The sequence below is a fragment of the Eumetopias jubatus genome, unplaced genomic scaffold, assembly GCF_037043125.1.
Source record: "Eumetopias jubatus isolate StellerSeaLion01/CBP00866 unplaced genomic scaffold, mEumJub1_p1.0 scaffold_13, whole genome shotgun sequence".
Classification (NCBI taxonomy): Eukaryota; Metazoa; Chordata; class Mammalia; order Carnivora; family Otariidae; genus Eumetopias; species Eumetopias jubatus.
In genome coordinates this window covers 98,368,899-98,389,757 of record NW_028274819.1, presented here as the reverse complement: position 1 = coordinate 98,389,757, position 20,859 = coordinate 98,368,899, and the positions used below count along the sequence as shown (strand labels likewise).

The window sequence follows — 20,859 nt, the reverse complement described above, 5'->3', positions numbered from 1 at the left end:
GTTTGTACCTATCACTATCAGGTCTTACCAAGCTGTCTGACATCCTCTCGGTATAATTTTCTATGAAGTAAATTCTCTAAATACGGTAGATACTATCTAACATATGACGGTGACATGGGAAACATGGCTCCCACATTTTCCTCTTTCTTGCTTTACTTCCTTGTTTGGGTGAAGTGTGTCTTCAAAAAGGTGAGAGGTAAAATTTTTGAGATGTTTGATATCTTAAATGTTTTTGTTCAGCCTTCAGACTGACTAGTTACACAGTGCTCGGTTGAAAAAAACTCTATAAATTGTTATGGCTTCACTTTGCTTCTAGGTTCTAGTGTATTTTTGCTATTTGGTGCCCCCTTTCCCTCTATCCCAAGAAGCTTTTAGGTTATTCTCCTTATCCTTGTTTCGGCGCTTTTTGGTTTGTTTGTTTGTCATGGATTTTTTTTCCTTCATGGGGCTGGCTATGCAGTGAACCCTTTCTATATGGGTATTTATGTCCCTTAGGTCATAGAACCATTCCTGTGTTATTTCTCTGATCATTTCCTGTCCACTTGTGTCTTTTCTCCTTTTCTGGAACTTTATTATATGTTGTAGTAAAAGAACAGTGCAAGGATCGGTTATGATGTTGAGCCCCGAAGAGTGTGATTAGCTCAACCCTCTGCACTTCAGGAAGGGGAATGAACGATGGATGGTGAGAGGGGTTGAAATAGGCAAAGAGGGGCACCTGGCTGGCTCAGTTGGTGGAACGTGCAACTCTTACCTCGGGGTTGTGAGTTTGAGCCCCATGTTGGGTTGGGTGTAGAGATCACTTAAAAAATAAAATCTTAAGGGACACCTGGGTGGCTCAGTCGGTTAAGCAGCTGCCTTCAGCTCAGGTCATGATCCCAGGGTCCTGGGATTGAGTCCCACATCGGGCTCCCTGCTCGGTGGGGAGCCTGCTTCTCGCTCTGCCTACTGCTCCCCCTGCTTGTGTTCTGTCTCTGACAAATAAATAAAATCTTAAAAAAAAAAAAAAAATCTTAAGAAAAAAAAGGCAGAGAGGGCTTTTCCAATTGGGAAACAACCTGAACAAAGGCAAGGAGGTAGGAATTCTAGAGTCGAGATTGGTGGGAAAGTGGGAGTTACTGGTAGATGGTTTTTGAGCTATTTCATATTCTAAGGATGGCTACGCTGGTAATGGTGAGCAAACGGATTTGGCGAGATAAGAAACCGAGAATTGCAAGAAGGTGGTTTTAATAGATCAGATCTGAGATGGTAAGCAGAATGGAAAGGCCGATAAAGATACGAGACCCTTTCATGAAAGAATCAGCGGGATATAGTGACTGGCTAGAAATTGATGAAGTGACAGCCCAATAGCTTCTCACACGCTTAACCCTTGAGGTGTGCTAGCTGCTCATGCTGCATCACTCACGCACCAGGGACATGGAGCTCTTTTTCTTAAGCATGAGTAAAAGCAGGTAGCTTTGATGAGGGCTTTCTTTGCCTTCATTTACCACCCAGCATTAATGATCGGACTGAGTATGTGAATGGTTATCTTTCTGTCGTCTTACATAAGTGCTCATAATACGTATTTGCCTATATTCCATCTGTATTGCTCCCTGGGAGAAAATGCAAATGCCAAGTAGCATTTTATATGAATTATGCATATCTCTTGATCGCTTGCCTGGACAAGCTTATCAGCATTCATCACCCTGCTACAGGCTTGGAAATGGGAGAGGTTATACATGTATTGCTTTGTCTAATTTGGCACCTCTTTTTAAGAACACAAATTGATGGAAAATTTTAATCCCTTTAAATTACTGAATTGAAAGAACATTTCTTCAGAAGGACTCGAGATGCTTTTTAGTGATACTGTTGATTCTTTTCCTCTTAACATCTTTATTTTTTTCTTTTTCCTATCATAATAAGCCGTGGAGAATTTCTCATCTTTGATCTCTTTCGTTGTTCTGTGCCTTAAATGTCATTTTCCCACGTGATTTGTTGAGAGGTTAATGTCTGCTCCTTCCTTTTTATATGGGTTCCTATTTTTAATTTTGAAAAGATTTTTTTTCTTTCTCTGAAGATGAGGAGGTGGAAAATTATAATATTTGTTTTCAGTTGTAAGCTAGGAAGCTTTTTGTAGCACAGCCATTTCTAGATGCTTGCCTGTAGCTTGCATCTGCTAGTAGTAGTATTTCTGTGATTGAGAGTGCCCTCTTATGGTGACACAGAAATAATTCAGGAAGCCTGACCCATTGGTAGTTACAGTCAGTGTTCGTATAGTACTTGCTGTCTACAGCTTTAGGAGGAGTTGAAAGATGCCACTCCCTCATACAAGAATAACCTGTTAGGAAATTTTATTTGTGTCAGGTGGAACGGCCTCCTTCTCCGTTTTCCATGGCCCCACAAGCTTCCCTTCCCCCAGTGCCGCCACGACTTGACCTTCTGCAACAGCGGGTATCTCTTCCTTCAAGTGCTTCTGGTCTTGGAACTGCTTCTAAGGTAAGATGTTATCCATTTCTACAGTTTTCTCATTCTTTGTTGTGGCTTATAGTGGGGGTGTTTTAGATCAGTGAGTTTTGATTGATTTGCTTTCCTCGTGCTTCCACAGGTAGCTTCTGGCTCCCTTCATAAGGACAAACCATTACCAATACCTCCCACACTTCGAGATCTTCCACCACCACCCCCTCCAGACCGGCCATATTCTGTTGGAGCAGAAACCCGGCCACAGAGACGTCCCTTGCCTTGTACACCGGGCGACTGTCCATCCAGGGACAAACTGCCCCCTGTTCCCTCTAGCCGCCTTGGGGAATCATGGCTGCCTCGGCCAATCCCCAAAGTACCTGTGGTTGCCCCAAACTCTAGTGACCCCTGGACAGGTAGAGAATTAACCAATAGGCACTCACTTCCATTTTCATTGCCCTCACAAATGGAACCCAGAACAGATGTGTCCAGGCTTGGAAGCACATTCAGTGTGGATGCCTCCATGGTGAGTCCTGTCTTTGACATTTTTTAGCCTATTAACAAATATTTTTGGATGACATTTAATGGGTCAGAGTTTTGTGATAGGTTTTGTGCAGGATTCGGAGACGGTGAAACATCCCTACCCTCAGACGTATATATACCCTCAAGAAGTATATTACCAGAGCAGATAAAGCATGTTTGTAAATACCACAATAGGTATGTGTGTGCACCTGTGTATATATGTATATATGGCTGGATTCATATATATTGTGGAACTAGAAGTAGTTTAATTTGAGTGGAGCAGAAGTTCTGTATGTCAGAGGAGGGAAAAGGTCTAGAAAGGGGCATTAATACTAGATTAGAGGATTTTGAAAATCCCATCAAGGCCAAAGGAATTTGAATTTATTTGGTAGGAAGTGAGCGTTTGAAGGTATTAAATTAGTGGAGTGACGTGAGCAAAATGACATGAGCAAAATGATTTACAGAGATAAATCTAGTAGTAGATTATCTACTAATAAATGTATTGCTAAGAGAATAGCTTGAAAAAAGGTTAGCGGTTCATTGTATATAAGCATGAGAGAAGGGGTCCAGACCGGGGGTGGGGGGGGTTATTTGTTCTTTTGTTGGTTCATTTGTGTATGTGCTCCACAAAAAATCCTACCTTCACAAAGTTTACATTCTAGTGGAGTAAAGACAAACATGGTAAGTTAATAAAACAAAGGGCTTTGGATGCTGATGAGAGCTATGGAGAAAAATAGCGGAAAAAAAAAGGGGTATCGGGAAAGTTGGGGTGGGGGGTACATGGAGGGATGGGGTACAATTCTGAGCAAAGATCTGGAGCGTTGGTGAGAGCGAGCCGTGCTGATTCTGAGGGAGACCCTTCCAGGATGAAGGGAAGGCAGGTGAGTTGGGGAGAGCATAGCGCTAAGTAAGCAAGAGGGAGAATGCTCTAGTGCGCGTTTCATTGACCTGCTTTCTCTTGTGTATGTGAGCAGTGTTATTTCTTAGGTGCTACACAAATAGTTGAAGGTTAATTAGCAGTGTAACTACATAGTAATGCTGCCAGTCCCCTTCAGACAAATTAAGAAAAAGGCAGGGGAGAATAACTTGTGAGCCATGAAGTTGAGGAATGTGGTGGGGCCCTTACGTGAACTGGGTACTTCTTGGTGGCAAGAGAAGGGGGATGGTCACTTACAAGTGGCATCGAGTGATAGGCCATCTAATTCGTGAGAATGAATTAGGTCAGGCTTTCTGGTGACCTCACCGTAGAAAGAGGTATAGATTTTTAGAGCTAGAAAGGGTATTTGCAGAGACAGCCAATTTCCTTATATCTTCTAGAATCAGAACAAAAACCCCCATTTCCTTGGCTCTTTTTAGATCTCTGTCCTCCTCACCCTGACATTTAAACTTTCTTCGGAGCCTGAAAGCAGCTCCGCTTTTGGTCAGACATAATAACCCCTAAGCGCGGCATTGAGAGTGGGGTCGGGGTCTGTGTTACTGTTCTTGTTATTTTGACTAGGTTGGAGAAGTAAGAGGAGTCACTGAATTGTGTTAAGAAGGTTCTTTCTCACCAATTTTCTTTCCAGAATGTGAATAACAGCTCATTAGCAGGTGCAGAGTGTGAGCACCCCAAGATCAAACCTTCTGCATCTGCCAATGCCATTTATTCTCTGGCTGCCAGGTAAGTGCTAAGGCTGTGTCTTGTGGAGCGGACGTGCTCCTGCCCATTAGCAGCTTACTCACAGAACGTAGAAAACCCAGAGTAGTACGAAGAAGAAAGTAAAAACTGATCTGTGTTTGTATAGTTCAAAATTAGGGTTTCTGTTTTGGTCTCATTCTTTTTATTTTCTCTGTGTGCAGGTACATAGATCAGCCTTGCTGGGCTTCATGATTTTATTAATCTTCCCAAAGAAGCAGTTTTAGTTTTGTTGACTTTTGTAAAAAAAAAAAAAAAAAAAAAAAAATCTTAATCATTCTTATAGGGGCACCTGGGTGGCTCAGTCGGTTGGGCGGCTGCCTTCAGCTCAGGTCATGATCCCCGGGTCCTGGGATCGAGCCCCGCATCAGGCTCTCTGTTCGGCGGGAAGCCTGCTTGCTTCTCCCTATCCTTCTGCCTGCCACTCTGCCTACTTGGGATCTCTCTCTCTCTGTGTCAAATAAAAAAATAAAATCTTTAAGAAAAAAGAAAAGAAAAATTAACAGCAATAACTAATAAAATAGAGCAGTTACAACAATTTACTGTAATAAAAGTTGTATGAATGTGGTCTTTCTCAGAATACTACACTGTACTCACCCTTCTTGTGCTCATGTGAGATAAGCCTATGTGATAAGGTGGAGTGAGCGGAGTGACGTAGGTGTTGGGACATAGTGTTAGGCTACTGTTGACCTTCTGATAATACATCAGAAGGAGAACCATCTTGCTTCCAGACCGCAATTGACTATGGGTAAGTAAAACCACAGAAAATAAAATTACAGATAAAGGGTGACTGCTGTACCACGTTTTGCTTATCTGCTCATCGGTGGACGGACACTTGGATTACTTCCACATTTTAGCGATTGCAGTGATGCTGCTGTGAACAGGGTTGAACAGATCGTCTTCGGGGCCCTACTTGCAATTCTTTTGAACGTATACACAGAAGTAGTATTCCTGGATCATATGGTAATTCTGTTTTTAATTTTTTGAGACACCATCATACTGTTTCCCATGCCCTTTTTGTGGCATCTTTAGGCTTTTTTACATTTGAGATCATACCATCTGCAAACAGGGAGATAATTTTTCTTCTTTTCTGATATGGATGCCTTTTATTTCATTTTCTTGCCTAATTGAGCTGGTTAGAAATTCCAGTACTGGGACACCTGGGTGGCTCAGTCGGTTAAGCATCTGCCTTTAGCTCAGATCATGATCCTAGGGTTCTGGGATCTAGTCCTGTGTCAGGCTCCTTGCTCAGCGGGGAGCCTGTTTCTCCCTCTGCCTGCCGCTCCCCTTGCTTGTGCTCTCTCTCTCTGACAAATAAATAAATAAAATCTTAGAAAAATTCCAGTACTGTCTTGAGTAGGAGTGGTAAAAGTGGACATCCTTGCCTTGTTCCTGATCCTTCAGGAAAAGCTTTCGTTCTTTCACCGTTGAATATGATGCTTGTTGTGGGCATTTCATATATGGCTTTTGTTATGTTTAGGTACTTTTATTCCTATTTTAGTTGAGTGTTTTTGTCATAAAAGGGTGTTAAATTTTGTCAAATGCTTGAGATGATTGGGTTTTTTCCCTTTTGATGTGGTTATATTTATATTAATCAGTTGTCATATGTTGAGCCGTCCTTGCATTCCAGGTATAAATCCCACTGATAAATAATGATGTATAATCCTTCTTTTATGCTGCTGAATTCTTTTTGCTGGGATTTTGTTGTGGACTTTTGTATCAGTATTCATAAGGGATATTGGTCTGTTGTTTTCTTGCAGTGTCCTTGTCTGGCTTTGTGTCATGATTGTGCCATCCTCAAAGAATGAGTTAGGAAGTGTTCCCTCTTCCGGTTTTTGGAGCAGTTTGAAAAGAATTGGTATTCGTGGGGCGCCTGGGTGGTTCAGTGAGATAAGCATCTGCCTTCAGGTCAGGTCATGATCCCCGTTCAGCGAGGAGCCTGCTTCTCCCTTTCCCTCCTCCCACCTCCCTCCACACGTGCGTGCGCGCTTTCTCTCTCTTTCTCAAGTAAATAATTAAAATCTTTCCCAAAAAAGAGCTGGTATTCATTTTTTATTAAATGGTAGCATTCACCAGTGAAGCTGTCAGGTACAGGGCTTTTCATTGTTGGCAGATTTTTGATTACTGAATCCATCTCCTGTAAGTCTTTTCAGATATTCAATTTTTTGTGATTTAGTCTCGGTAAGTATTGTGTTTCTAGGAATTTGTCCATCTAAATTATACAGTGTTTTGACATGTAACTGTTCATAGTACTCTCTTAAAAGCCTTTTTATTTCCGTAGAATTGGTTGTAATGTCTCCTCTTTAATTTCTGAGTTTTAGTAGTTGGAGTCTTCTCTCTTTTTTCTTAATCCATCTAGATAAAGTTTGTCAGTTTTGTTGATCTTTCTGAAGAACTAACTTTTGGTTTCATTGATTTTCTCTGTTGCTGTTGTGGGGTTTTTTTCTCTGTATTTTATTTACTTCTGCCCTAGTCTTCATTGCTTCCTTCCTTCCACTAGCCTTGGGTTTAGTTGGTTCTTTTTCTAGTTCCTTAAGTTGTAAAGTTAGGAGATCTTTTTTGATTTTTAATGTAACCATCAAAGCTTTAAATGCTCTTAGCGCTGCTTTAAGTTTTGGTACGTCATGTTTTTTCTTTCATTCACCTCTAAGTGTTTTCTAATTTCCTTTGTAGTTTCTACTTTGATCCATTGGTTGTTTAAAAGTGTATTGTTTGATTTTCACAATTTTGTGGAATTTTCAGTTTTACTTTTGTTATCGGTTTCGAATTTCATGCCATTGTGGTCAGAGAAGATACCTTGTATATCTTTTAAAATCTATTAAGACTTAATTTGTGGCCTCCCATATTGTCTGTCTATCTCCCTCTGCACTTGAGAAGAATGTGTATGTATGCTGTTGAGTGGAGTGTTCTGTTTATGTTTATTAGGTCTAATTGGTTTATCATGTTAAGTACTGTTTCCTTACTTCTGTCTGGTTCTGTCCATTATTGTGGGTGAGATATTGAAATTTCCAACTATTGGGGCGCCTGGGTGGTGCACTTGGTCAGGTGTCCGACTCTTGGTTTCGGCTCAGGTCATGAGATCAACCCCACATCAGGCTCCAAGCTCAGCACAGAGTCTGCTTGAGGATTCTTCTCTTTCTCCCTCTTTCCCTTAATTCTGCCCCCCCGCCCCCATGTGCACGTGTTCTCTCTCTCTCTCTCTCTCTCTCTCTCCCTCTCCCTCTCCCCTTCTCTCAAATTTTTTTTTTAAATTCCTTTATTCAGAACATTATTACTTGACAGGTTGTGACCTATTTTTTCAGTATCATAAATAATACTATATAGTGAATTTTCTTGATTATTTCCTTAGGGAAAATTCTTAGAAATGGAATTTCTGAGTGCAAGGGTATGCATGTTTGGTTAAATATTTTTGGTGAATCACACTCTGGAAAAGTTGTACTAATTTCTTATTTCTAAAACTAAGAAAATACCCATTTCCCTATGTTTTCGCCAATACTTGGTATTTTTTCTTAATCTTTATAGGTATTTCCCACGAATAATTTATTATGAAAAGATTCAAGCATAGAGTCAGGGTGACAGATTTTTTTACAGTGAACATCCATATACTCCCCACCTGGCTTCTACCATTAGCATTTCTTATCCTTGTTTTATCACACATTTCTAGCTATACTTTTTTTTTCTTTTTTTTTTTAATAATCTCTACACTGGGGGCACCTGGGTGGTCAGTCGTCATTAAGCGTCTGCCTTCGGCTCAGGTCATGATCCCGGGGTCTGGGGATCGAGCCCCACATTGGGCTCCCTGCCCGGCGGGGAGCCTGCTTCTCCCTCTCCCACTCCCCCTGCTTGTGTTCCCTCTCTCTCTGTGTCTCTCTCTGTCAAATAAATAAACAAAATCTTAAAAAAAAAAAAAAAAAATCTCTACACCCAATATGGGGCTTGAACCTACAACCCTGAGATCAAGAGTTGCATGCTCCATGACTGAGCCAGCGCCCCTCTATCTGTACTTCTCTCCATCCATCGGTCTATCTTTTTGGACACATTTCAGAGCAAATTGTAGATACTAATATACTTCCACTTCAAAACTACAGCTCGCAGTGCACAAATAAAGTAACATGTAGACATGAAAAAAAATTTCAAGTTAGATTATAGGGACTGTCTGTGTTAGGTTTCTGTAGCATTTAAGGGTCTTACATTCAGCTGTTGCTTTTGTAACTGGGAAAAATAAACATTGAGTAAACACAGGCAAATCCAGTAGGTGTTCCTTCTAGTTACAGTGTTCAGGACGTACAGAAACAGTATAACCAGGGAGGGAAGAGATACTGGCTTTAGCTCACATTCCCAGGAGCCTTGGGTGAACGTGTGTGCATTTGTTTTGTTGTTATTTTTGTCTTTGGTTTCAGGGGGTGGGTAGCAGGAGAAGTTTTGGTTCCAGAGTTTCTGGGTGAGAGCTTTGGGAGTAACTGCAAGATCCCTGAGACAGGAGTCAAGATGGGAGGCCTGGTCTCAGATTTGATGCTAAGCTACCAAGGACCTGATCTCTTTATTGCAGATGTTTCTTATATCAAACGAGGAGAAAAGGTGTTTATACTATGAGATAACATATGAGAAAGCTTTTGACAAGCTGTCTACTCTTTGAAACTGTAGGTAGATTCTAGAACAGGGATTTGGCAGCATATTGTCCGAGAGCCACCGTTGCTCCTTTAGGCTGGCAAGAGAGAACCTGGTGCTCCAGCCCTGGGACGGGGACTCCCGACTTATTTGGGGACTGAGACTAACGAGTATCAAGTACTGCGCCTGTGTAACCCATCTCAGACAATGTATCTGCATCTGTGGTCACCTGAGAGCAGAAACCTATCAGTTGCCCTTTCGTGGCCGGGAGAAGTAACAGTTCCCTAGGTGGCATCCGTTCTGCTCTGTCAGATTTGAGTCGTGGCCTGGGTTGAAGGCACTCATTTCATACTTGCACGTTTTGCAGCTTAGTTGTTTTCATTTTCTTTCTCTTTTATTCTTCCTCTTCCAGGCCTCTTCCTGTGCCAAAGCTGCCCCCTGGGGAGCAGTGTGAAAGTGAGGAGGACACAGAGTATATGACCCCCTCCTCCAGACCTCTAGGGCTGCCGAAGCCAGATGGGAAATGGCCTTTGGAGACAACCCAGAGTTCACGGTAGGTTCAGGACAGTCCCATCTGGGAATTGGGGTGACGCCACGTACCTGTCTGGCTGCTGCGTGTGCAGTGTCATCCAGCCAGAATTAAAGCAGAAAGATGTATAGAGCCCCTGATGTTTGGCCTCTTGCAGCTATAAGCAATTCCAGTTACGCTTCCTCATTGTCACAGTCATTTTGAAAACACACATTTATTAGAAGAGTCAACCTTTGGACATTTGTTAGTGATCTGGCAAAGGAGCATTGTGTCCTCTTGATAGCCTCTGGGTCTGGAATAGTGAAGAATAGATGAGTCTTAATCAGTTTGCAGGTAACAGAGTTCTGTTTCTGAAGATCATACACTCCTTTTCTTCTGGTTCAGAGTGTGTGATTGTGACCAGCCGATCGATAGCTGTACATACGAAGCGATGTACAATATTCAGTCCCAGGCGACACCATCTGCCACGGAGAGCATCCCCTTCGGTGAGTAGCCGTGCTGCCACTTGGAAAACCGTTGCTGTGTCATAGGAATGACACAGCTTGATCTTAGCAGAAACTTCTTTTAAATAATTTCCTTTGCAAAATATCTTTGATCCATGGGCGGCAAAACCCTCTCCTCTCTCTTATTTCCCGTTCCCACAGCAAGTTCCCTTTGTGCCTTTTCATCCTTCCAGGGCCTAGAGACACTTGGGTTATAGGGCCTGGGCCCGCAGTGCTCGCAGCTCCCTTTTATTTCCTTGGCTTTTTAGCATTGATGAAATTCTTTTGTGTGTGGGTGGTGAATACTCCATTCCCATATCAACTAGCTTCCCAAGTGGAAAGTTCGAGAAGGCAGCACACACAGGCCCTTTGGCTGATCCTCCAAGGTGAAATGCCGATAGAGATGTTGACTGGATGCTGTAAAATGGTGCTGAGCCTTTGGCGTCAGCAGCCGTCACCGTTGGCGGGGGCAGCTTTCACCCCGATCAGGAAAGCAGAGCTGCGGGACTGGTGCAGACTTGCGTTTTCCTCTGTTCTTCTGTCTCCACCCACAGGGCCTTGCGTGGTGCTTGGCCCGGGGTGGACGGTCGGTAACTTCGGTGCTATACGTGCGGGAACGAATGGGTGTCAGCAGATGGGGTGTGCGAGAAGATGGTAACGGCACGCACTTCCCTCTAGGTGAAGGGACTCTGGCCACGGGCCAGGCAGGCGCCGGCCCCGAGGGATCGGAGACTGAGGAGGATGGCTACGGCATCCCTAAGGCGCCGGTGCCGGCCGTGCTGGCCCGCCGGACCCTCTCCGACATCTCTAACGCCAGCTCCTCGCTCGGCTGGTTGTCTCTGGAAGGCGATGCCACCACACGTGAGTCTCCAGGCCGGCTTGGGTTTGTGCCGAGTTGCTGGATGGCTCCTGGTTGACGCTGCAGCAGAGGTGATGGCCTGGCGACAGCGCCTTTGTCACCAGACGGTAGTCTCTTTCGGTCTACATGGGAGGAAAAGCTGGCCCTAGGCCCCAGTTAGGAAGTTAACCCGGAGTCTCATTCTTTGGGGTTCTGCCAGACTTAGAAAAGAGGTTGTTGCTTAAACCCTGGCTCCTCCTGGCTGGTGGTAGGTGGGACTTCCGGTGCTTCTGAGTGTGTGGTAGGACGCTGGTAACGACGCCTGGTGGTTCAGAGCACGCGTTCCTGACTTCGGGGCCCTGTTGCATTGCCAGGACGGCGTGCTGGCTCTGGAAGGCACACCGAGTGGCCTTGACCATCCAGGGCTGCCCTTGCACCTGTGGCTGCCTAGGAGCGCAGCAGCCGGGGTGGCCTTCCCTTTGGAAACTGAGGCCGGCGTGCAGGACAGCTGGTGAAAGCTGGACGGCATCCAGTTGCCCAAACAGGCAGTGGCCCCACCCACCCAGCTTCGCTTCCTGCGGCTCCACGGCCACTCAGGCTTACTTCTGTTTTCCTCCTCTGTCAAAAGAGAAGTTTAGTGTCTTCTCTGGCCCCGTCTGAAACGTTTTAAAATCATCCAGGCACTGCTGTGCGTGAACCCTTGTTGCCACGTGTGTAAAGCAGGACACGGACGCAGGTGTCTGTGCTGGGGACAGCAGTGTTCCTGTTTGTGCGGCAGGTGCGTGGTCTATTTAGAAGGCTGCTCCTGCCAGGAGGAGGCGGCAGCTAGCTGCTGAAACCCTGGAACCTGTAGACCCCGGCCCTTTGAGAGCCCAGGGGCCCCGTTACAGTAGGTCAGCCTGATCCTGGCACACTGTTGTTCTTGCTGCTGTTGAAGGAGGGTTGCCCCCAGATCTGCAGCTCTTTTCTGTTTGATTTCTTCTAGACTTCACTGAGGGTTCCCAAGTTCCTGAAAGGCCTCCTAAACCGTTCCCTCGGCGAATCAACTCAGAACGGAAAGCAGGCGGCTGTCAGCAGGGCGGCGCTGCCGCGGCCACCTCGCCACAGCTCTCCAGTGAGATCGAGAGCCTCCTGAGCCAGGGGTACTCTTACCAGGACATCCAGAAAGCCCTGGTCATTGCCCACAACAACGTCGAAATGGCCAAGAACATCCTCCGGGAGTTTGTTTCTATCTCGTCTCCCGCCCACCTCGCCACCTAGCACAGCCCGCCCCACTGCGGCGTCAGAGGACCAGTGAGCCGGCGCTCCTCCCCGGGGGGCCCCTCGGAGGGCAGAGGCCCCTTTGGAGACTTCACAGTGAAGTCTTGCCCTTTCTGTGGGATTCCACGTCTGTGGTTCCAAGATTTCAAGGCAGTGGAATGAACGTGGAGCAGCAGTGTGTTTTATTATCTGTTTTGAGAGTGGATTTGAAGGTGTCCTTCAGTCCCCACTGCGAGTGTGGATTTTTATTAAATGGTTAGCCTACCGGGGGAACAGTCCAGAAAGCGGTGGGAGAAGTACTGTGCTGTAAATCCTCCTGGGGGACTTCAGAATTCCCTGGGTTAAGGATGTGGTTGTGAGTCTGTCTGTCTGTCTGTGGTGGCGTGTGCCCTGTGATTATAAGATGAACCTGCTGTGTGTGTTAATCCTGGGCAGGGAATTAGCACAAGAGGTGTAGGAAGGAATCGTCTAAAGACTTCCATCTGCTGTGCTGTGAGACCCGACCCCGGCGTGTAGTGCAACTCCAGCACTCCCTGCGGCTTGGATTACCATCACATAGCTCGAGTCTTGTGTTTTTAGAACACCCTCCCTCTGTCCTTTCCCCTGCCTCCTGCCTCCTTGCCGCCTCCTCGGTGTCTGTCATTGGCACTGGGCTTGCTCTAACCAGCCTCACGGAAGCCAGGTGGCTTAGAGGATGTTCTTGACTACGTGTGATGGTGTTGGTTGGTAGGTCGGTGGGGCAAGAAACAGTACTGTTGCTGTATCATTACAGTCATGTGGGGTCCTCGCAGGTGTAACACTGGTCACTCGGAAGCACTGTCTCTCTAGGAACATTGAATCTGCTACAGTAAGATGTATTAACTACCCTAATTAAACAATGGCTGATTTGAGCTAGAGGCCTTCAGATACATTCCATGCCCTCCCCAGAAGACCGTCTGCGGGAGTCCGTTGCCTTCCTGCCAGGTGTGTATTCTCATGTAGGTCATGGGTGTTTCCACTTACTGGGAAGGGAAGAACGCTTGTTTCCAGCCTGGCTTTCTGGCCCAGATACCACAAAACTTTGAGGAAGCTTCATTTGTATGCTGTTTACCTTGTTAGGCAGAAGATGTACAAAATAGGATTTATCTGTTTGGTTTTTCTTCCCAGTGAATTAATTCCAGCTTGTGTGGGCGTCTCCCTCGGAACATGAGCCAGGTTATACTTTCAGAAGACACTTTAGTCCTTGCCCTCGAAGGGGAGGGGAATAGCACCCATGGTAGCACAGCATTGTGCTGGTAATGAGCACCAGGCCTCCCCTGGGTGCCGCTGCCGACATGGTTTTCTCTTGTGCCCGTGGCTCTGGGAATGGAGCGTCTCCTCCCTTCCCCTCTTCACGCCAGTCCTCTCTGCTCTTCGCGGACTGCGTTCTCCACGGTAATCACACACCCTGAAGTGTGATACACGACTTCGCAGGGGTCAGGGACAGGAGGTGAAAAGCCCAGCAGCTGGCATGGGTGCAGGTTTGTGTGGAAAATTCGGAGTCCAGCGTGGGGCAGCCGTGAGTCGGTTCCCGTAGGTACTGCGGAGTGAGCCCCAGTCAGTCAGTGTTCTGGCCAGTCTGTGCCGACCTCCCTGGCAGGCCGTACCCTCCCGCGGCGTGTCAGAAGCAAGCCACTCTTTGATACATCTACCCTCCTCAAAATCCAAATCATGCTTTTGGCTTTAGATCCAGACAGAAATGAATCTCTTGAGGTCCGTTTTCTTTCCCATCTTTTCGTCTGTGGAACTAAAACGTTTTCTGACTCTTACTCTTGGCTTTCAGCTGTTCCTAGACCTTTTGGCTTTAAGCTCTTGCCTCAGAGCCATTTACATTCCCAGGGTAGATGCTACTGGACCTCTTGCTGATTGGCCATGGCTCCCCAGTGTCTGCTCAACGTGGTGGAGAGCAGCACGGCCCGCCGTCAGGTGCGGGCGCTGCTGGGAGCTGGGCTAGTGGTGGCGATTGGGAAGCAGTGACCTAGGATCTCCTTCTGCGAGCCAGTAAGGAGAGTGTTTCATTTGTGGTTAACACGCAGTTTACATTTTGTTTAGATGCTGAAGAGCCAGACAAAGAACTGGGAAAAATGGCAGCATTTTCCGTGCCTGTCCACACTGGAAGTTTTCCTTGTCTGCAAACATGGTCCATAGTCTGGAGATGGGTCAAGAGAACAGAGCCCTGGTTCTGCATATCTCTTGCCTGTTTGGTGTATCCCAGATCTTCTTTGGAGACTCTGTCTTTACTCATATAGGCCAAAGGCAGGTTCATCCCTTTTTTCCCCAGTTGAGTGCCCCCGTGGCTCCTGGGGTCGGCCCTGAGACCCGGCTGTGTCAGATCCCAGGGTCGGACATAATGCATTGGTGACCGGCTTGCTGGTTGGCGTGTCTGCTGTGGGGTCTGTGGGCTGCCCAGGCGTTAGACCATTCTGGGAGGTTTGCTCCCCTTGGGTGCTCTGAGGACAAACCTCGGCCATCCCTGAGGCCGCCAGCGTTGCCTCAGGACAGTTTCCACGTGGGCATTTGTCTTGAGGGGACTTCCAGAACTTTATAATTTCTTAGATTTTCCTTGGACTGAGGAACAAATAACCCTTCTTCGTCTTCCAGTTGTGTGGCAGTTTCTAATTCCTGGGCTCTGCTCGGAATGTAAAATTTCCCTTTCAGAAGTGGGCTCTGAGTTTTGTCAGTTTGGCCAGATCCCTCTCCTTTCTCCCTTCGAATTACAAGTGGTTCCTTCTCTGGTCCCTTCCCAGGTGGATAAGGTAAAAAAGCCACTTTGAGGTTTTGTCAGGTGCATTAGGCTCTTCTCTTCAGTGCGGTCTCCTGCTTTCCCTCTGTCTTTCCGGCTCGTTCCGCACAGCCTGCCTCGTCGTCTGCTGCCCCTGCCGGCCTCCTTCCGCTCAAGTACAGGGTTCTTGAGTGGAAAAACCTGTGGGCTCTATGATATACCTCCCTTGAAGAAATGAAGAGATTGGGCAGTTTCTCGTCTCAGCGTTTCCCTGTTAATGTTGTAAATAGTGATCTGTACCTGTGGATGGCCATTCTCCTCCCCCGGCCCTCTGTCCCCCCACAGCCCCCCTGTACAACACACTCTGCCCTTCTGTTCTCTCACCCACACCGCCCCAGGGCCCAGCATCAGTTAGCTGTTCTGTGGATGAACATTTTTGGTGGGGAGTCGCTATTCTTCATACTTAAAGTATTTTATTTCCTCTGTAGAAAAGTAAAATATAACCCATGGTCCACACAGCCAACGTACAAATGAGTTTTTGTACATTTGCTAGCAGAGTAGGGACCAAGCTCTATATTCCCTTTAAGGCACCATTAATAAGATCGACACCTGTTTTGGGTGGTTGGCACAGGTGTTGATGCAGAATATTCTCCTACCTCATGTCATGACAGTCAGGGTTATAGACCTTCTTCCTAAACTGCACCTTCCCCTTCCTGCCATTGGCCTTTCTGACTCTGGTGGCCACTGCCCAGGGAGGAATGGCGTTCAGACCATTGGCCTGGCTGCGTTCCAGTTAGCTTGTTCGTTTCGGCAAATGTCTGTGAGTGATTCCCATGTGCCGGTAGTGCCAGTGCCGTGCCCTTCACTGCCACCACGTGCAGATTTCCCGAAGCCAGCGGGTTGTACTTGGGCCCTCTCGCCCTTGTATTTGGCCCTGAAATAGCCCTTCCCAAGGAGACTGTGCAGTGTGTATTTACAGCTCTTTCACGCAGACATGTATTTCCTTGTAGAGCTGTCCTGGGTAGGAGCGATTCAAGGCTCCCCTTCATGAACCCCAGTTGTCTTCCTAGAGCCTTGATAATGTCTGGGAGATTGCGCAGTGTCGGCCTCATGGGGACCCGCCGTCTTGGATGCCTTGCAGTGGAATCTGTGTGGTGGGTTGAGGCGCATATTGGCTCAGAGTCACACAGTAGGGCAGTTAAATATTTAAGCAGAGCATCTGCCCACAGTCCCCTCTCCAGTCTAGTGCCTTCCTTGATCTTTTTACTGACCTGCTTTGAGTCCCTAGTCCCCCTTGTTGTGAAGTTTCCTTGTCACCCTCCTGGGACCTGTCACCATCTCCCATTCTCCTTGAGACTTGTTTCCCAGCCCTTCAACGACCTTTGCAGCTAATCCTGTGTCCTAGAAGGGCTGAAGGTGTGGGAGACAGGTGGATACCTAATGTTGGTTCCTGGTCTTGAACAGATGTATGTGCTCTCCCAAGAGCCAGGCAGTAAAGTAGATGGAACTCAGTCACTTCTCCGAAATGCCCGCCTTTCTGTCCCAGGGTAGGGAGCCCAGGACCCTAGAACTTAGCATCAGGATGCACACATCACTGTTCTGCTACACGTGCAGGCTTTAGAAATTCAAGCTGAAGTAATCTACGTCAGCGTAAAGTGGACCTGGCACCACTTTGACCTCAGCCTGTGTCACAGTCTTTCTTTAGAAACACATCAAGCCATTTGTGCACAGAGGAAGGTGCATGCTGAAAGGAGGTCACGGTTTTGTATTGTTGACTCTCCTGTTTAGGAATCCTTCAGATGCAAGAAACAGGTATCCAGGCTAAAGAAAGGAGGGAATCCTAAGGATGCAGGGTGTTTTATAGACCCCAGTATAGGAAGTACAGTGGGTTCTTACATGGAGCTGGGGCTGTCAGAATTTGCACCTAGTCCTTTCTCCTGCTTGTCATGCACGTCCCCCCCCCCCCCCCCGATGAGACACCCCCGTCCGCAGGTCCACACGACCTCCCGCCTCTCGGGATCACCATGCACAGATTCCCAGGGCCTCTTACTCCTTGAGAAAGAAAACGATCAGCCCAGCACGTTGCTCGGGCCTCTACCCCTGAGGGGTCAGCCTGGGCGCAGGGGATGGCAGTGGCCCCCTCGGGTGCGAGTGGGGGGAGGGCTCTCAGAGAAGAGGCTTCAGACGGGATAGATACCCTGCAAGTATTTTAGTAGCAAAACTGCTGTTGTGCGCTGCCTTTATTTCCCCCCCGGAGAGTGGAAAGGCAGGGCGCGGGACTATATCTGGGGCATTGAAGAGATTCTTAGGTTTCGCTTAATTCGGGTTTCTGTCATCTTTGTTGCTTTATTTCCTGTTTTAATTCCCTTTACCAGTCTTGGCATCCAAGATTTCTTACCTCCCTCTTCAGGACCAGTTTCTCCTGTTCCGGAGCCAGTCTGTTCTTAGGTGACATTTCTTTGCCTTCATTTAATCTCAGGTTTTTAGCCTTCTTTCGTATTATTTGGAGAGCAGATCACAGATCCCACTGTAGCCACCCATGGACTTCTGGGCTCTCTTCAGGTTTTCGCGCTGAACGTATGTTCATTCTGTGGGCCTGTGGCCCTCCCTGCCCTCCTCCTTCACCCTTGCACTTGGTCTTTGCTGCGTGCAGAGAGCTCTGTGGCAGTGTTCTCAGGCAGGCCTTCTGAGGTACCTCAGGAACTACTTCCCTGTAGCCAGCAAGAGTATCTGATAGTTGGGACAGTTGCCAGGATATAAACTCGATGTAGATTCCAGTTTAGAGGGGAGTTCTGACTGAGAGCTCTTTAGACCGGAAACCCTCGTCTTCCCCGCCCACTTGCTTGCTTTGTAGTGCCATATCAAAGCCTTTGTGTTTCGGATTTTTACAGAACTGCTTCTGCTTGCCTAAGTGTTTTGATCTTACTTACCTCATCCTAGGGCCTGTCCCGTGTTAGTAAGGCTTTTCATAATTACTTGTAACTTTTTTAAGCTATTGGAGTCGTTTGGAATACACAGAAGTAACCTAGTAATCCAAAGATACACACTGATGAAGGGGGCTCGTTAGCCTTTGCATTTGGTATGTCCTGGACTCCGCTCCAGAATCAAGGAACAGAGAGACAGCAACGCCACGCGCCTCTGTGTCCTAGGAAATCTGGGTTGGTTCCCCCGAGGGGAGTACCGGTGTGTTTTGGTTCTGCTAAAGTAGCAGCAGAGTAAGAGGTGGGGAGATAGGGATGGGTGGAGGCGCATTCACACTCAGATGGGAACATGGGCCCTTCGGAAGCGCCTGCCGATTGCTCCAGAGTAACAGATGTCTGGACATCTCCCTGCCCCTTCCCTTCCCTGGGGTGGTGCTTGAGAAAAATGTGGTGGACCACTCCCTCTTTTTGTACAGAGCAAAGGCTGAAAGCCAACCTCCGCGCTCCTACTGATTAGGAGCCAAACAGATCAGCAGAGTTGTGATCACCTGGCTCCGTGTTCTTGACTTCTTCCTACAATGAACGTGGGAGGCACCTCTGCATTGCCTCTCGCAAATTTTCCTTCCGGGGGTGGGGGGTGGGGGTCGCAGGCCAGACTGCTTGCCCACGCTTTGTGCCCTTACGTCCATGTGTGTCTGCTCCCTCCTCCCTACCTACCTCTGACCCTGTTGTGGGTGAGGGTGGCCCTGCTCACGGCTGTCTTGAAACTGAGGAGGCAGAGAACTGCTTAGGAGTCTGGAGACCACGTGTTTTCTCTTCCTTGGCTTCCCCCTGCTGTCTGGGTAAGCCTGTAGGCCCAGCGCCCGTGAGACTGGATGCCTCCTGACCCACCCGTCTCAGTGTCTTGGCCTTGACCTCCTGCTGAAACGTGGTAGAGGCATGGCAGCTAGGAGGTACCTCCTACATTTGCTTTCTGGCTGTGGTGACTTGGAATTTTTAACCTTATATATCTTTTTCCTTTATTCAAAACAGAACAATTTTTAGCACACCGAAAAAAAAAAAAAAAAGCCAAACATTTTGTGCCTTTCTAAGGCAGCACTGTATCCCAGGCTGCATTTTAGGACTTAATATGGAAATACCAGAGTCTTAGCTCCTCTACCTTGAGCGTCAGCCCTTACAGTGTAGGGGGGAGGAGGAGACGCTGTGTGGGGCTGGGGAGAGGGCGCATAGGTGCGGCGGGGCAGCAGCCCCTCCCCCTGCCGTGGTGCCGTGTCGGAAGAAGCCAACGTTACCCTGGGAGCATCTGGTTGATTCCATTCAGAGTCGTAGTTACAGGTTGAATGATCTGTCTCCAGCCAGAGGAGAGGGACTGTTCTAGGATTCCCAGGAGTGCCCTGGACCACTTGGCATGTGCCAGCCTCCTGGTCCTGCCTGGTAAGGCACCAGCTGCATGCAGGAGTGGAGGATGGGCTCTACTGACGACGGGGGGTTGTTTCTTTGTGCTGGATCCTGAACTGGCCTACCTCCTGCCTCTCCCTTCAGACTCGGCTTTCCTCTTACTTGAAGACTTGAGTCTTAGAGCATTAGGCAGCCAGTGCCCTTGGCGGGGTCGCTCTCCCCTGGGACAGGCAGCAAGGCCTGCGCGCCCGAGCCCGGCCTCAGGCTTGTGGCCGCTGTAGGTCTCGGCAAAGAAAAAAGACAAAATGCTTTCTACGCCATATTTTACTTCTCCCTTTCCGACCTTTTCAGTTCTTCCCTGCCTTTTAACTAATAAGGAATTGGGAGAAACCCTTCTTTTTCAAGTCTTCCCCTCTTTAGGATTTTGACATTCTTGGCCTGGGTGGGGCTGAGGAGAACTTGATGCTTTCTCCAGAATAGAGAGTCCCAATTTGTATATCAGTGTTAAAAATAAAACGAAAACTTAGATGAGATTTTTGTGGACTATTTTAAAAATGTGTCATTAATATAAAAAAAAATTTATATTAGCAGTATTTAATCATTCTCACCTGTAAAGAATAAGAAAAACAGAAGGTAAATATTCTTACAGAGAAGAGCAGAGCTTTAAGATTCATTTTCAAGTCCCTTTTGTTTTGCCAGTGTATTAATGTTTAGAGGTCTGTTATACTAATGTTATTTATTAATTTTTTTTCATTTCCATACAGTTAACTAAAGAGCTTTTTCAAGCACCCATGTCTGTAAAAAAAAAAAAAAATATTTTTAAATAAAGTTTCTTTTGTTGTAGCAGACTGGAGTTCTTGCTCTTCCGTTGGGGTGGGAGAGCGACAGACAGACTCGGCCCGCCCAGTCATCACTGTGAGTCTACTGCTACCCCAAGGCAGGTCTGCGCAGCAGGAAAGCCGAGAGAAGGGCCCATAGCTCCCTGCCCACAGCCCACCAGGCCCTGCAGGCTGCCTCGGGCAAGGCGGCTTTGCTGCTGCTAAGAAGGGTCATTATTCTCTGTGGTAGAACTTGAGCCATTTGCTCAGAAGCAGAGGTAACCCTGGTCCCCGCTCCCAAATGCAAAGGGTTTCGTATTCCTTTTGGTGCAGTGCCAGGTTTGGAGGCCCCAGGCTGCTGTGGTACCATGATGAATAAAAAGCAGTGTGACATTCCTGGGACAATTAAGCTTTATTTTTCATATATATATATGTATGTATATATATATATATATATATATATATATATATATAAAGGAAATTTGCAAATTTACACCCGGCCTAATAAAACCACATATACATACACTCACACGCACACGCAGATACACATACGCACCCCAAAGCTCTAGCCAGGCCCGCTTCTCGTCCCTAAGTACCATTCTCCCATGAGGGCCCTTCTGCCAGGGTCTAATCCC

At 47.1% G+C, this 20,859-nt stretch overlaps 1 protein-coding gene and 1 non-coding gene across 3 annotated transcripts in view; both read left to right on the top strand.

The window, feature by feature from the left end:
- The window catches only part of CBL (Cbl proto-oncogene), an 81,121-nt gene extending 60,872 nt beyond the window's left edge, over positions 1 to 20,249 (top strand). For both annotated transcript variants that reach the window (XM_028105946.2, XM_088017869.1), the window contains 7 exons: positions 2,341 to 2,472; positions 2,582 to 2,959; positions 4,521 to 4,615; positions 9,651 to 9,791; positions 10,152 to 10,252; positions 10,928 to 11,110; positions 12,073 to 20,249. In XM_028105946.2, the coding sequence (XP_027961747.2) occupies positions 2,341 to 2,472; positions 2,582 to 2,959; positions 4,521 to 4,615; positions 9,651 to 9,791; positions 10,152 to 10,252; positions 10,928 to 11,110; positions 12,073 to 12,347 (1,305 nt within the window). In that variant the 3' untranslated portion in view covers positions 12,348 to 20,249. The remainder of the gene's footprint in view (positions 1 to 2,340; positions 2,473 to 2,581; positions 2,960 to 4,520; positions 4,616 to 9,650; positions 9,792 to 10,151; positions 10,253 to 10,927; positions 11,111 to 12,072) is intronic.
- Positions 3,887 to 4,016, top strand: LOC114211466 (small nucleolar RNA SNORA19). The gene has a single exon (XR_003609774.1). It is a non-coding gene; the product is annotated as a small nucleolar RNA SNORA19 (small nucleolar RNA).
- Positions 20,250 to 20,859: the final 610 nt, after the last annotated feature.